Genomic DNA, 18,102 nt, shown 5'->3' on the forward strand with positions numbered 1-18,102 from the left:
AGTTTATATAGGTATGTTTTGCCATTTAACTGTTAAAAGCCATCAGTCCTTTTTTTCTATGTCTCTGTATTGTAAGGAAGTAGATACATTCTGACAAAAGGCTGTTTTGAGTCCTTCTAAACATTCAGCTGTGCAAAGAATCTAGGTGCAAACAAAAGCAAAATGAGGAAGATGGAATCTGACAAGAAGGAAAGTGAGTGGATTCCAAGAGGTCAACATGAGCTTGCTCAGAGGAAAAGGAGCTGTGTTTTGACTGAGAGACAAAGGTTGGTAATTTGCATTTGTTTCTACAGACACCTGGCAGAATGTTGGAAGAAGAGGAGGCAGTTCCATTTTTATGCTCCAAAAATAGAACTAAGCTACATTGTTCCTGAATTTTTTTTGCCATTTTATTTTTAGATTACTTTTTAAAAGGAAAAAAAAGTCATTTTGTGAGCTGTACGTTACTTAAGAGAATACCAGAAATAGTATATTCAGAAAAAGACCCATTTCACCTATTATAGGTAAGGATGAATTTAATTCCTTGTTGCAGATAATCAGCATAACTGTGTTACAGTAACATGATCATTTTTACTGAGTCACAATATCACATGATCAAATGATAACACTATTTTATTCATCTTTCACTACTTCTGACTTTATAATTAGGAAAAGTGATATAGGGCAATAAATAAAAATTTCCAAGTCCTTCCTAATGATGAGTTTAGGAGCAGAGCTAAGGAAAGCTTTAATGTAGGCTGTGTATCTATCCAGTCATTTTGTCCACTGTGCCCTATGATTTCTCTTAGATGGAGAATTCCCTCTTAAGGGATAAATGAGGTCAATGGGCAAAATTTTACAAGTGTTGACAGGTAACATTCTGTCCTTTGATGTTAATTACTTAAGGACAAAAACAGTTCTTTGTTTAAAAAAAATTTAATAATTTCTTAAAATACATCTAGAGAAAAAGCAAATACAATTGTAGAAACATTATCTGGCTTTATTTTCCATAACATTCTAGTTGGTCATAATATAAATAAATGCTTGAATTTTCGGAGATGTTACAATATGATACATTTCATTCAACAAATATTTCTTGACCTTGTTCCGTACAAGGATGTGCTTATTGTATTGTGGATGAGGTAAGACACAATTTCTGCCTTTGAGAAATTACAGGTCCTTTGGTAGTATAGCACATATCTGATTAGGTTTTTAAAGAATCATGGTAAAGTGTATCTCGAATTATTTTTTAAAGGCAAAATTAAGAGAGTGTTTTTTTTTTTTTAATTTTATGCAACACTAGCTCTAACTAGTAAAATTCAAGAATGGTTAAAAACAAGAACTCTATAAACATCCTAAAAATAAACAGATAAATAAAAACCCAAGTAAACAAATAAACCGACTATAATAGGTAAGATGGCTGCTTTGCAGATTCACAATTAAAATCCTTTAAATCGTTCTCCCTTTGTTTCTGACCCTTTGTTTTTGAATGGCCTGATAAGAACAATTTACTTTCTTTTATCCCAAACTTCTGAACATAAGGGTTTTTTTCCTTGCTCTTCTTAAACAATTTCCTGAAGTGTACAGGACCATAATTTGGTGTTCATAATTTTCTAAGCATATTAATTATTCCCTTGGGAACAAAATATTAGTAGTACTAAAACATTCTGGAAAAAAAGAAGTTATTCAATTATCCACTACAATGTATAAAATTTATAAGGAAATTAAAAAATGTGAATGTGGAAAAATGTGAACATATAAAGTATTATATTGCAAAAAGAAGAGGAGTAGAAAATGATAAAATCTTAGAAGTGAACTCAGAAGAAATATTTTTCAATGGCAAAAATCAGGGACAACTTTCCAATAAAACTGACATACTAAAATGAAATCTACCAATATAAAAATACAATTAAGACTTAAGTATGATAAAGTCATTCTTCCTAGTTAATACTAACCAAGGTGAATATGCCATAGAAAACTTATCTCAATTAATCCTTTAAAAACAGACTGTTCAATGCATTTCTCCTCTTTTGCTCCCCTCACTTAACTGAGGTTTTTGACATTACATGTGTTTAATGTATCTTTCTAGTTACACATACAATACATTCACAATACAAGTTCAGAAAATAAAGAAAATTACAGAGGAAAAATACAGCTACAATCCTATATCCAGTGGTAGCAGGCAGCACTTGTATACCCATTTTACAAATAATTGAGATATGTCCTTCCAAAGATTACTTAGCTACTATTATTGTCAGGGCTGGGATTCAATATACTGTGGTCTGGGCTCTACAGCCCACAGACTTCCCATATAAAATTAACCAATTTATTCTGGGTGAAAAGATTAGAAGTCTCCTAACAAAGATATACTAAGTCTATATTTAAAAGTTTCCATTTCTATAAAAAGTAATCCAACTTAAAAATCACTCAGAGATGAATGAATTGAAGATAAATAAATTAACATATAAAATACTGCCTCAAAGAAATCCTATTTATGTTATTTACATAATAGGTATGCTCACCAAATGACTTCTGCCTGACGGATTTGCCAGAATTAACTAATTCTCCATTTCCTTTGTAAAACACTAGCATCCCACAATCAGCAACTGGCCACGCTTCTACTCCCACTAGTCAAGTTGCATGCTTAACAACAGTCAGTTGTATTTTTTCTAAACCTGTTTATGTCATTTATACTTTTACATAGCTAAATATCACATAAGCTCATAAATCCAAGTGCAAATGTAAGAACAAAATTTTTTAAAGCTGTTTCTAACGTACTTAAAATGGAATGTTTTAAAAGATTTGAAAGTGAGTTCCTTTAAAGACAACTAAAAGTATTGGAAAAATAATCATAACTTTGAGGGATCTTTGCGCTCAAATTACAAGTGTCTGAATTCTCCAACTTGAAGAAACTGAAAATAAAACTTTTAGCTAATGCACTAATATCTAGATGTAAAGAAATTTATAGTTAAACCCAACACTAACTTAGCCTCTGAAACACGACTTGAAAGCATACAAATAATGAGGCAATGGCATGTGGAAGAGGACAAAATATCATCATTTCAAGACAAATTAATTATGAAATAAAGCATGAGACATAAATCGTAAGATGGCAAAATAATACTGAATAAGATTTTTCTTTCTCCCAACTAAATAAAAAAATTTCACCAATACATATTATTTACTAGTCTTATTAGAGAAATACAAAGATTTTTATATCATTTTGATGCTCAACAATTTATGTTACCACCAACATATATGACAATAAAATATCTTCTGGAATTAAATAGAACATATACTGAAGCACAGATACATTTTTAAAAATGTGGTTTTACAGTTATCTTATTTACTCCAATGTTAAAAAAATGTAATGCTAAATTTTAGTTTGATAGAATAAATATTGTTGCTGCAATCTTTTTCAGGAGGCAATACATTCTGATAATTATAATTTTGCAGGGGAAAATACTCCAAAAATCTTTTCCCCTTTCTGACTTCTTTCTTGTTTTCTTAAAATACAACTGTGGAAATGAGAACAAGAGGCAGAGGGGCAAATAAACACATCTTTGATAAAAATCTGTAGTCATTTTAAGACAAAAAAGGTAGGTTTCAAATAAACTACTGGCTGCAAGTCTGAGTTCCTTTCTTCTTTGCATTTTTCTCATGACATAAACGGTTCTTTCCATCCATATACTTCTGTGCTTTCCCCTTCTCCCCCGCCCCCACCAATTATAATAAGTGATTTCTTTCTCCTCCTTACCTTTACTTTTGCCCAATTTATTTTTCTGCCTTTGATACACGTTTACAAAATAAATCACAACCATCAAACATGGTATTTCCCCTATTTCTCAATGGAAGGCAGGCAAAGAGGCAGGGAGAGAACAATGTCTCTACCATCCAATTGCTGCTCTTCTCCCTTGAATTCCAATGCAGCCACTCTTTGACCCTCTTGCTCTTTGTTTTTTCTTTTCAGTGTAAATACTACAAAGTTTAAATATAATATTTTGGCATAGGTTGAAAGGCTGCATGCATCAGTGAGAAAGGAAAAAGGTGGAGTTACAGTTGCGCACACAAACATTTGTCTAAACTTGGTAAGTACATGCAGTTACTCAATTATCCACACAGAAGCCACTACTGGTAAGTATAGGCTAGTAGGATTGTGGTACATATGACAACCCACCAGGCTAAATGCCCATGCTAATAATTAATTCTGGGAATGAAACAACTCATTCAAGAATCAGATTTTAGCTTAGCTCTGGGCGTGTGTGTGTGTGTGTGTGTGTGTGTGTGTGTGCAGGTGTGTGCGTACAGGTAAATAGATGGCTATCTCTTAAGACAAATCTGTTGAGTGAGAACAAATCGAGAAAAAAAAAATTCCTTATTCAGCCAAAAAGAGTAAGTCATCAAACTGGGACATTTTTTTTTCTCTCCCACTGACAAAGATCATTCTTTTACCTATCCCCAAATAATAATTTCATAAATTATTATTTATAATAATCCACCAATATAATTTGCTGATAAAATTCAAACTGCTTAATGATATGACACAGCTAAACATCATCCATATTGATGAACATAAAAATACAAAGAAATTTAAAAAAAGAAAAAGGTACCACAGATTATAGGAGTGCACAGTTTGTTTTACGGTCATCAACCTGCTCAATTGAATCACATCCGTCTGAGCTTAGCAGCTTAAAATTCATTCCACAGCTTGCAGTGCTGACATGGATATGATAAGACAGAAGAACAGAAACATTACTCTGAAGTAACCTAGCTGAACTGCACATGTTCTGACCCTTTTTGTCCTCCCTGGAGCTTTTGCTACCTGGCAAATGCAACTCTAAAGCTATACTTGTATCTCCAGATCTTTGCTGTTAGCCAAGCAGAAACCTATTTCTCCCTGGGACTAGCAGCCAGAGAGGTGTTCTCTGAAGAAGACTTCTAAATGAGTGTGTGAGCTGAACTCTTACTGAACTGAATTAATTATTAACGATGCAGATGGAGCTGTCCAAATGATAAGAACAGCTCCTGACGTGTCATGATCCAAGCTTTCATTAAACCATTTCAGGCATACTAATGGTTTCCCACTGCTCATTACTTACCAGCACTTTTCTCATAGATATAATAACTCTAGTGCCTGTAGGCAAGACATCCTATAGAAATGCAGAAGTAGGAAGTTTTATCTTCCTTAGCATATTATTTTTCTTCATAGATTATTATTTAGAATGTACACCTATTTAATACAACTAAGTGAAACAGTTTCAATTCAGAAAAACTGAAAATGCAAAGCTATACTTCCTAGGAACAGCAATAGGTAATTTTTGTTATGGGAATATTCCTTAAAAGGATAGTATACAATACAATCTATATTATTAAGATTTGTGCCTGAATTGAGTTTACATGTCTTATCATCACCAGAGGGAGATATATATATATATATATGTTTTTCCCACACACACTGTATAATCATATCTCAATTTAAGTTAGATATTCTTTTGCAAGACGTTGTTTTGTACTCCCATACCACTCTTAATCTCTCTCTGTTGGGAAAATTAGAAAGCAAAGCAATCGCAGGAGAATTCCAACAAGATCTGTACTGGGATTGCTACCTACTGGGGTTTGTGTTTGAGAATGCTGTTGAAAAAGCCATTCACATCTCAACCTGAAGGATTTGCTAGAGGACAATAATGACAAGACTCATAAAGTAACAGTGTGCTCTACTATAAATGAACAACATAATAAAATGTTCTTTACCCTTTTTTCTTACTAAAAGCTGAGTATGTTGAAAATTAACTTCTTTTGCTAATTGAAATGTTTTTTAATGATCTAAAGTCAGTACTTATCTTCACAGATATCAAATAAACAAAACTACAGTATAAAAGGAGTAAACACATGATAGCCTCATAGGCCAAATATCCCTAAAGCAGTCTTTACATTTTTGCAACATATGTGTTTGACGAAGGTCTTAGAGGAAAATGGAAGGTTATGTCTTCAAGGATCATGCCTCTTCATGTCAGCCATTGAACTCTAGACAGGCTTAGGCTGTGTTAACATATGAACAGCAAGAACAAAAACTTGGGCAATCATCGGATTTAATAATTCTGATGAGAAATCAGTTTTCCCAGGAATACTTGAGAATGTTTTACTGGTTTAATTCATACAGGCATTCATCTCAAATTTTCATTTCACTTTGTATAAGTAATTGTGTAAAATAATTAATTTTAATGACAAACAAATATACACTTGAAGTGGTTTTAAGTTTCCTTCAAGTACTAGAAGTTTTTCTCAATTTCATGAAACACTGCTTAACCATGAAAAGATCCAAACGAGCTCATTTGTGTTACGTTTTTGAAAAAAAAAGTAAGAAAAACTTCTTAAAATAGGAAGTATTTATGTTTCCTTTTCAGAGTTAATAACACCATTTCTCACCATAGTGCTACAACTGAGCAAGTTTTTTTTTTTTTTAAGACAGGGTCTCGCTCTGTTGCCCAGGCTGGGGTGCAGTGGTGCAATCATAGCTCACCACAGCCTTGTGCTCCTGGGCACAAGAGATCCTTCTGCCTCTGCCTCCTGAGTATCTGGGACTACAGGAATGTGCTTCAACACCGAACTAATTTAAAAATATTATTGTAGAGGGGAGGTCTTGCTATGAAGTCCAGGCTAGCTAGCCTCTAACTCCTTGCCTCAAGTGATCCTCCTGCCTCAGCCTCCCAAAATACTGGGATTATAGGTGTGAGCCACCATGTCCAGCCCTGAGTGAAAGTTTTAAATACCAAAGTCTAGATACTGTAGCTACACTCCTTTATTTCAACTATATCTCAAATGTGACTAAGGGTAATATAAGATGTTTAAAAATATCTTAATGTCATTATCCTTGACTTGTATCAAATTCATTTAAAAATAGCATTTCTTAAACTAGTATTTTCATTTGGTATCTTCAGTCTTATAGAAATAATTTTATTTCTAATACATTTTAAGTTGATTTAATAGTCATTTGTTAATGCAAGCTTAAACAACTTTTTATATACTAAAAAGCATTGAGGATGTGGATATTCATTTAAAATTCACTTAAAATTAATTCATTAGAATTACATAGTAATTCATTAAATTACTATGTGGAAACTAAGATAATAAAAATTAAGGTAATATTCTTTCACTTTCCTGACATATTCATTTAATGTATAACATGGCCTATATGTAAGCATGTTTTTTAGATTATGATGTGATATTTCAGCTTATTAAATTAGAAATGAGAAAAAGTACTTTTTAGAGTAAAGATTTTCAGAAATATTAATTAGCAAGTTTATAAAAAATATTTAAAATATACTATTATCCTGTGAGACAGGCATATTTATAAATCTTTGTATAGATAGATAAACAAACAATAAAACAAATTATCCTTGTTTGAATAGCACTGCTAAAGCAGCAAGCTAAAAAGCAAGGGAAAACAGAACCTGCTTACCAGAATAATGAAGGTAACAGGTCCAATGAAGCTCCATATAAAGTAGTTATCAACATGAAGCCAGCAACTATTATGAAAAGAGAAGAATATGCATTAGTAGTTTCTATGGAACCTCAACATCACAAGGAAAATAGGATTTTAAAAACCTAACAGACAAAACTATCTTTACATTTGCCTTTGAAGATTCATTTATCATGTGCAAGACCTCTAATAATTCTGAGTTGGCTTTGACTTAACAAAGGATAATAATTTATTTACTTCAAACTGCTGGTTTTATATTTGATAAAAGCATATAAAATCGTGCTTGTATGGGGAAGACAATAAACACCACTCCACCACTGAATCCTTAAGACTTCTGACTTCCCTAAGAAAGACTTGAAACTCAATATTGCAAATTGTCTCATCATTTTAAAGTCCTACATATAATTTTCAAAATTTGCCTTTCAGATCTGTCTGAGCTGAAGTGCTTAACCCTATGGAACCTAACAGAACCCCCAAAAACTATTCAGATGTTATGTTTGTTGCAAAACAGTGTAGCAGAAATATAATACCTCCACTAGGAATGGATAAATGCTAGAAAAGGATATCAAAGCACAGAACTCACAAAGTATTAGAGTAAATGATGCATAAACTTATTAAGACAGATTTTACTTAGTGGTTCATTTTTCATATAACATGGAATCCCCACTGAATTTCTTTTGTCTTTCATCAACTGTACAGTCAAAAAGCTTTCTTTAGTCCAAAGAATCTTTATATAACTAATTTTATCAAAGGAAAAAAAATAAACAGAATTGGAAGGCAAATTCATGCCTCTAGGAAATAAAATCCTTAGAAACATGACTATGTCTACCTTCTGTCACTTTCTGTAAATATCTATACTTTTATGAACGAAAGACAGTGACTTATTTTAATCCTTTCAAACTGCCTGATACAATATTATCAAAGTAAAACATATGGGATGGAATGTGCTACTGTCACAATTCAGAATGAGAGTTAGCTATAGAGGGTCGGCTGCACAAAGAGAGCTAATGAAGCATTAGCTTAACACTGAGTAGTTAAACCTGTCAGATGCTTTAAGTTCAGAAGAATTTTTACTTAATATCTTTCTAAGGCCAAAAAGTTATTTACTTTTTCAATTTGTTTCAGGTCAATCTTTTGTGTTAAAAAGAAAGTCCATAATTTAGAATCTGCCTTGCCAGAGTACAAATCCTCTAAACCCAGAAAATTACAAAAGACTTGAATGTAATTTGTGCACGGTATGCCCATTCTCTTACCAATAAAGCTTTCAGATGCTATTTTAATCTGTCAGGGACCCTCACTGACAGCTAACAGGCTTTAAAAAATTATTCACTTGAAAAACACTCAGGTCGCTTGCAATTACTTACGCTTTTTCTGTTCCATAGCTCTTATAGTCAATAGCAGCTGAAACTCCAACCACTGTGGCAGGAAACAAGTAACCAGCAACATAGTAATATTTTTTCCTTGAATATTCACTTTCAAAAACTTCAACTAACATTAGGTAGAGCTGCACACCTTCTAGGCACATCCAAGCAAAAGCTGCCAAAAAGAAAAAGTGTAGAAGTCCTGCAAATATTGGGCATGCAATCTACAGGGGAAAAGAACAAAAAACACAAAAGAAAACTCATGAATAAAAATAGCCCACTCCAAAATTATAAAATACTCACTAAGAGAAATCACTATTATTTCAAAAATACATTATTCAGAGTAAACTAATGCTTCCTGAAAATATTTTTTTCGTAACTGGAAACAAGCTAAAAACCCTGACAAATCTGAAGATTATCATGTTCACAGAGTATAATGCCAAGTGTGCTAGGTTTCATCAAGGTAGAACATTACTATAACATTTTTTAGTGAAATTAAATATCAAATAAGAAAACTTCATAATTTCTGTTTGTGAATTATCTGTTATGAAATCTAAATATTCCACTTGTAGATGATTTGCTTCACAAGTCTTTAAAAGTGTTGTTTGCAAATATATTATTTCTATTTTTTTCTATAATGGAATTTTAAAATTTTGCTTTAATGACAAAATCCTAGCTCTAATTACCTAAGATTATTTTCCTGTCATATCTGGAACATTCTTAAATTATCCAAGTGCAGATGAATATAGGGTGAAGCATTAACTAACTAAGTTCTGTTTCTGATATTAAGACCTCATGATGATGAATCAATTGCTATGAATACAAAGAAAGGATCACTGGTCAGAATGACTATGTAACAAAATAAGAATTTTTAAAATAGGATCTTTATATTACTGTATCCTCAGCATTCTTCTATTAAAATTATGTCAACAAAAACACAGAAAAATTCAACTGTATCTTAATATATAAAATGAATTAGTTCATAATATTACTTAATAATTGGACAGTCTTTTAATTTACTACAAATTGTCTTTCAATATTGCCTTATCAATCCTATCAAGTTACAAGGTCAAACATTAATATCAGTATCATATGTCACCTCACACCTACTAAAATAATTTTCAGAGATCTAAGGTCAATGAACTCAACTGGTGCTTACCACATATTTTGTCTTATCAATGCCTATTAGGAAAATAAATTCAGCAATGAAAAGGTTGATACAAAGGTTCTTGTGAATAGTATTTCGGTCACTCTGTAGGCCACGGAAAAAGCAGAAGGTGAAGATGCAGATAGCCAGGCAAACAAGGGAAATGACAATTCCCACCCAGGTGATGACTGTAAGAAGTAATTCATGAACGCCATCTTTATACTGAGAATAAAAAGATATGAGGAACATTAGTATTCCTGCATTACATCAACTAGAAGAAAGACAGCTTTCACATGTACAGCTCATCTTTTACTACTGAACTCTTTGAAGAATACTATTCATATGTGTTCAGAAAAGGCTCAATACCAAAAATAAATTTTGATCACATAATAGCGTTCAATATTATTGTCTTTTATACTTAAAAAATGATCTATGAGAGAGGAAGATTTTACCTAGAAAACAATAAAGGAGCCTAATGATTTCAAAGTATGACTGAATTAACTACATAAACACATGGAAACTATTTACATGACAGAATAAAGAATACTTATTCATGATTAAAAACAACTGACATTTTAATTTTTCCAAGCTAACACATAAGCCAAGTTTTAAGTTTTTATTTTCTCCTTGGGGTTTTGTATGCTTACATATTGAGAGTTGACACATACAACAGATCTGAGACCGAAATGCTACACTTCTTAAAATATTTCTGTCTTCTGGCTGTCATTGTCTTAATCACAAGAAAGAATACTGAGACATATTCCAGAAGCCATTTTGACTTTTCAAAAGATGCAGCTTTGCACAATGTGCAAAGTGGTTAGGAAACTTAAAGGAAAAGTTGTAAAATTAGATTCAAACATTCAAGATGGGAAGGGCATGTTAAACTCGAGAGCCTTCTGTCTCTTTTGTATGACCTATTGCTGCTCATTATTTAAATCTTCTATTGTCTCTACCAAGCACCTGCCCCAAGGAGGAAAACTTACAAGTCTATAAAGCCATAGCATATGATTTTGAGAAGTAACAAAAACAGCGCCAAAACTTCTTAAAATTTATGGACAGTGTAGAAACAATTAGAAATCAACATTACTTTGTTTGCTTTTTAGTTACGATAAGCACCCAAAGAATGGGACTATTATACAAGCTGTTTTCAATCTCTGAGGTTTTTCTCTGCTACTAATTAGAAGTGCAAATACTTACTGCAATTTCCCTGTGGGCCATGAGAATTGCAAAATTGGTTAGGTGGCTGCATGCACACGTTGTTCGAGTTTTATTAGTGTCAACCAGCTTGCAGCCCTGGGTAGACCAATATCCCATCATAGTTCTCTCTGAGTAGTTCCAGAAAGAGCAGTTTGCATTGAAATAATTGTCAGGCTGGGAAATAAAATGACAAGATAAAATTAGGATTTTATATTCTAAGATGGCAACAGCAATTGTTTAATATGTATAAAAGGTAATTTAGATTAAACTTTGCATGTTTCAGACTATAAAGTTTTTCATCAGCAAAATTGTGGACTATGTTATACAAGGCAGATATCTAGCTTAAAAGGGGCTTTATAGTCCGAAACACTCTAAAGTGTACTTTAAATTACCAAGACCCATTTTACACAATTACAATTTCCATTTTATGATTTTACAATTGATGGTACATTATAATCTTTTTTTTTTTTCCTTTCTGATAAAATTAGAGCCATAAATTTGTTCTGAGAAAATTCTATATGGACCAAATGTTTTAAAAATCCATGTTCTATTTTGGGCCCATTTTTGGTTAGTTCTGAGAGATACACTAGCAGCAATGTAAATAATATTGTTAGTACCTACAAGCTCTTAAGAGTCGATCAAATAGGCCAGGCACGGTGGCTCATGCCTGTAATCCCAGCACTTTGGGAGGCCGAGGCGGGCGGATCACAAGGTCAGGAGATCGAGACCATCCTGGCTAACACAGTGAAACCCCGTCTCTACTAAAAATACAAAAAATTAGCCAGGCGTGGTGGAGGACGCCTGTAGTCCCAGCTACTCGGGAGGCTGAGGCAGGAGAATGGCATGAACCCGGGAGGTGGAGCTGGCAGTGAGCCGAGATCGCGCCACTGCACTCTAGACTGGGCGACAGAGCGAGACTCTGTCTCAAAAAAAAAAAAAAAAAAAGAGTCAATCAACTGAAGCAGATGTGAGTACCATAACCACACAAATTTATTTTTCTTTGCCTATTGGGAGATCCACTTTTTTATCTGTGGGCATTTATTCACTCTACTTATCACAACAGCCAAACATTCTGTAGACAATCTTCCAATACAGTGTAGTTACGTAAGTATCAACTTGCATTTTAAGGCACAGCAGAGGAATCACATCTCAACTGTTTTTTTAAACACAATACTCGGTAACAGCTGTGTCAAACATGATCAGTAAACTAATGAAAAAAATTTTGCCACACAGAAAGGCAGAGTCCTAAGAGTTAACACTCAGCTATCCTGCTGCTAAGTAAGGTAAGGGTTAATTTTCATTTGAAAACAAATTAGAGTCATTTACATTTTCCTGTTGATTACTGAATTAGCTTTCATTAAGAATACACTTAAGTTCTAATAATCACTGAACCAAGCTCATTTAATTTTATGTTCACAGACTTAAATAAACTTGTGTCTCTGACCTAGTCCAACATTTACAATTCAAATGGAAAGGTCTTGTCTTTCCTCCCTCCCATCTCCCCAGTTCTCTCCCCATCCCCAGCACCTCAGTTTTGCTTTCCTTTCTTTCTGCTTTTATAACCTTTCATTACTTCATTAGCATACATTAACTTACATCAATGTGTGGCAGGGTAAAAAGCACAGGATCAGTCAGGTATACTCGGCTGGACTCTTTATTAATTGAAACTGAAATGACGTGAGAATTCACTGCAATGGTGCTATTACGACCAATAAAATCAGCACCCAGTTTAATGGTTGCATTTTCTGTACTAAGGAACTGTCCCAGGCTCCGGTAAATGATGAACACCAACTTTGCAAGCCCTAGGAAGGTAAAAATAGTCACATGATGTACAAAAAACATGCTTGTTAATAAACTAAGATAAAATAAGAATAAAATGATAAAGTCCTAAGGCATTGTTTTAAATCTGCTTTTAAATTGTAAGCCGTTTTTTTGTTATACAAGGACTCAAATACATTTTAGAATTAATAGGTTTTTGAACAACAACAAAAACTGTCAATTTTTAAAAGACTTCCACCTTACCGTTCCTGCTGTTCTGTTTGACGGTATTTGCGGACAGTTGGATTGAGCTGCCTGCTCCTTTGATGCCCAGAGGAAATTTAAAGTCTTGGATCTGTCCTTCTGTACTGAGTACGGCAACTTCCAGGACTGGATGAGGGAAAAGATAAAGGAGGTGGGGAAAAAAGGATTCTTTAAGAGTTAACTAAGGAGGCAAATGATAACTGTATGGAAACTACTGTTTTCTTTTTGCCTACTTAAAAAATTTTACTGTTAGGTTTCAACAAAAATCATGGACAAAAAACCAAATTACTCCAAATGATTTAAGTCTTAAATATTCACTTCTCAAAAAAATTTTGTATTGTCATTCTAACACCTTCTTCATATTTTTATCTCTTTTGTCATGAACTAATACCAATCTGTTAGCCTGTAAGTATGAACAGTGTATGAATTAATAGTACATAACCTTCAAGGTTTTATATTTAAATCATGAGGCTAAACAAAAATATTTCAAACTGGTATTTTTTGGCTCTTTATATTAAGTAACTTTTCAATGACCATTACTTGGAAGTGATAAAACCAATATGAAGTACAAATTTGAACGACTTTATGGCATCTATACATCTATTTCTATCTATGATCCCTTTAATATGAAAAATTGCACAGGTCAAGTTTGCAGTAATACTTTTTTTTTCTAATTTCTAAAAATAGTGAGCCCAGAAGAATATATTTATGATGAAAATGTCATTATGTTAAAACTTCCCATTAATTCTCACTAGTAACCATCAGTCTTTACATACTCAAATTGGGCAAAATAGAACCTGCAGGCCAAGCCTGGCATGCCATTTGTTTTTGTAAATTAAGTTTTATTGGAACACAATCATGCTTATTCATTTGTATATTGCCTATGGCTTCTTCAGTGCTACAATGCCAGTTAAATATTTGCAAGAGAGACCACCGTGGCTTGCAAAGCCTAAAATATATACTATCTGGACCTTTACAGCAGAAGTGTGACAACCACTGCAATCTAAACCAAATTTCAAAAATTCAAACCAAGTATCGAAATTGACAAACACTTAAGGAAAACACGTCAATACAAAACACTGAGAACATCTACCTGATCAACATGCCAATGCTAACTTCATTTCAAAAATATACTTAATAGTAACCACTAACAATATAAATGTTTACTGTCTGCTGGGAATCACAATACAGATTGTAATTATTTTACATCAACATTCATTTAGATTTTAAAAGGAATGGAAAAGTACATTGCTTTTACAGGAGTTAACTATCTTATATTAATAATTACAATATTAATATTTTATTGATGAAATCTAAGGAATTATATGAAAAATTCATTAATTTCTGATATTTAAATTTTAAAAATAATATGTATTCTTAAAAAAGTTCAAAAAATACAGTCCACACTTTTTTTCTGAATGTCACTCTCTTTAATGTCTCTAATGTCTGTATCATCTATCAGCTATTCACCTACAATCCCCTTTTTATTTTTACAAAAATCATCTCATACCATTGTACAGTAATTCTTGGATACTAATTTTTTTAATCTTCTGCAACTCTGTTTTGTAAAATACATCTATATTTAGGTGTAAATATAATAACATTCATAAATTTTTATAAGCAATTAAACCACATGTCAAACCCTGAAATACAAATTTATAATGAGCATCATGTAACTGCTAAAATTCTATCAGCTGCAGAAACTAGTTGATACACTTATTTTACTGATACATGTTTGGAAAGATTAAGCAGGTGGGTAGATGGATGAACTGTTCTCAGACTCTGTGTTGGGGGCAGGGAGGAAAGAGGGAAAGAAGTTTAATGAAAGTGAGGAAAGAGGGAAAGAAGTTTAATGAAAGTAACTGATTCTTCCTCACATTGAAAGAAGCTTTCATATCTTAAAACAAGACAGGATGAAAGAAGAATATCCTCTGAGTTTTCATGAACCATCCCAAACACAGATATACATGTACAAAGAGTTAATTGCATTAAACAAATATTTACTTATCAAACTTTGATTTCATTAAACAGAAATTTACTTATTAGAGTTTAAAAAATAATGTTCACAGTAAAGAAAAACTTTAAATTATTAAATTATTAAAAGATCATGACTAAAGCTCTCAGTAGATATTTCAAGCTACTTAAGATATTTCCATAAGAAAATGCAATAATGAACTTTGTACCAACGAATAGATAAATTTATATCAATAAATTTTTAAAAGACAATAGAAACTTTCCTAGAAAAATAAAACTGACTAAAAGAAATTAAAAACCCTAATAGTTTATGACCATTAAAAAACTCAACTGATAAATACATACTGAAATTTAAATAAGATTTCTATTTTCTGTTTCAGAAAACAGAAAAAGATATATCCCTAACTCATTTCACAAAAAATTATAGGATACTTTCAGTCATTAAAATGATGCAAAAAATCTTTAATAAAATATACACACATTTTATAATATCCTGGACAAATTAAATTTTTTAGTAAATTAAGTTAAAAAAGCATATAGAAATTAATACATTAGAAAATGTATTCATATAATTCATCAAATAGAGAAATTTAAAAAGTATTCACAGAAACAAATTGCAACATCCACTTAATGTAAAAAAAATCTTTATAAAAATGTGAATTAAAGAAAAATTCTTTGACCAGATAGAAGCTTTCTTATCAGATAAAGGCTAAACCTTTATGTATCCAAAACATATATAGCAAACAATAGTGAAAAACTCTAGAAGCATTCCATTTAAAGTCAAAATGATCTCTGTCACAGGTTTTATTTAGCATTGTACTAGAAGACCTAGCTTAATGCAGTAATTCAAGAAAAGCAAATAAAAGGTATAAAGGAAAAAACAAGTATTACAGTAAACACAATTAACTACATAGTAATAACGAGGGACGCTAACGATAAACTATCAGAAATACTAAGAATTTAGCAAGGCTGCTATGAGCAACATCAACCGTGTTTCTATACACCAAACAACAAACAATTAAAATATGTAATTTTAAAAGTGATATTATTTATAATAAAAACAAGAAGTATAAATTATCTAGGAACAAATCTGATTTTTAAAAAGTGCAAGACACTAAAAATAAGAAAAATATATAACTTTATAAGAAGACCTAAGAAAAAAATGAAGAATTACATAATGCTGTTATTTGGGAGAATGCAGCAGTTCACTCTGGCACCTCTTTCAAAATCAATCTACAAATTCAGTCCAATTCTAATCAAAATTCCAACAAGACTTTTGTGTCTGGAACTTGATCCATTGATTTAAAAATTTATATAGAAGAGACATGCCAAAAAGCAGCCAAAGCAGTTCCTTAAGGAGCAAGGCTGAAAGACTCAACAGATATTAATATTACTGAAAAAACCAAAGCAGCAAATAATAGACATGGCTAACATGTAAGATATCATTACAAATCATTAGGGGGAGAAATGGATTACGCACTAAACGTAAACAAGGAACTGGTTATTCATATGGGGAAAAATCAAATTAGCTGCCTCTCTCATATGATATCATAATTAAAAATAAATTTCAGGTAGATTCAAGACATAACTGTAAAAAGGCAGAGGTTTATCATTTATAAGGGAAGTATAAGATCCTTATAAACTCAATGTAGAGAAAATTTTCCTAAGTAGAAAGCCAAAAGGAAAATATTTCTTAAACAACATACCAAGAGTACCAACCCTAAAAAGAATAAACTGATATATCTGACTCATTATGTAAAACAACAGATTCCTTTTAAAAAGATAAAAAGAGAAAGCCCAGACAGAATAAGTATCTGTAAACTATATAATCTTTACAGGATTAGTGTCCAGTATACATAGAAGTATAAAGAAAAAATCAAACAGGAGAAAGTTGTAAACAATAAATTCATAGGAGAGAAAACTAACATAGGTAATAAATCTGTTAAAAAAAATCAACATGAAGCAATCACGGAAATTGTAAATTAAAACAATAACATAACCAATTCAAACTCATTAGATTGACAACAGTTATGTCGATAATAAAGTGTCTGCAAAACTAGTAATGGTATTACTGGTGAAAAATTAAATTGGTAAAAGAAGGTAGAGAGCAATTTGGCAGTATTTAGTAAAGCTGAAGGTGGGTATGCTCTACCACTCAAAAATTCTATTTCTAGGGAGTATGTGTGTGTAGGCACACACATGTATGTGCGCATGTATGTCTAGAAAGGCACACATTGGAGCAAGAAGGCATACAGAAACTTTAATTACAGTTTTCCTTCTGTCAGGAAAAAAGCAGAAGCCACTAAAATGTCTATCAGCAGTTAATTCTGGTACATTCTTAGAAACAGATCAAATGAACTACAGATACACATGTCAGCATATATAAATATAAAAAATAAAATGCTAAGGGTAAATTATACAATTATGGCCATGTGCAGTGGCTCATGCCTGTAATCCCAGCACTTTGGGAGGCTAAGGCAGGCGGATCACCTGAGGTCAGGAGTTCGAGACTTGCCTGGCCAAAATGGTGAAACCCCCTCTCTACTAAAAATACAAAAAATTAGCTGGGCGTAGTGATGCATGCCTGTAGTCTCAGCTACTCAGGAGGCTGAGGCAGGTGAATCTCTTGAACCCAGGAGGCGGAGGTTGCAGTGAGCCGAGATCATGGCATTGCACTCTAGCCTGGATGACAAGAGCAAAACTCCGTCTCAAAAAAAAAAAAAAAAGAAAATTATACAATTACATTACATTTACAGTGTGAAATTAATGTTAAAAACCTGAAAAGTATTCACTGTACATACTTACAAAGCAAAATTTTTTAAGCTTATTAATGCTAAATAATAAAGATGACAGCTACCTCCTTCATGATATGATCAGGAAGGAGGCAATCCTGAGAACTTCGACATTATCTATGATTTTCTGTTTCCAAAAAAATCTGAAGC

The 18,102-nt window shown here is 32.4% G+C and overlaps 1 protein-coding gene across 32 annotated transcripts in view; it reads right to left on the reverse strand.

The window, feature by feature from the left end:
* Positions 1-18,102, reverse strand: part of ADGRL2 (adhesion G protein-coupled receptor L2) — a 301,782-nt gene that overhangs the window by 13,098 nt on the left and 270,582 nt on the right. For all 32 annotated transcript variants that reach the window (XM_063697514.1, XM_055369186.2, XM_055369127.2 and 29 more), the window contains 6 exons: positions 13,187-13,312; positions 12,761-12,966; positions 11,165-11,338; positions 9,980-10,189; positions 8,824-9,044; positions 7,439-7,505 (listed from right to left, as the gene is read on the reverse strand). In XM_063697514.1, the coding sequence (XP_063553584.1) occupies positions 7,439-7,505; positions 8,824-9,044; positions 9,980-10,189; positions 11,165-11,338; positions 12,761-12,966; positions 13,187-13,312 (1,004 nt within the window). The remainder of the gene's footprint in view (positions 1-7,438; positions 7,506-8,823; positions 9,045-9,979; positions 10,190-11,164; positions 11,339-12,760; positions 12,967-13,186; positions 13,313-18,102) is intronic.

This window comes from Gorilla gorilla, chromosome 1 (assembly GCF_029281585.2).
Source record: "Gorilla gorilla gorilla isolate KB3781 chromosome 1, NHGRI_mGorGor1-v2.1_pri, whole genome shotgun sequence".
NCBI lineage: Eukaryota > Metazoa > Chordata > Mammalia > Primates > Hominidae > Gorilla > Gorilla gorilla.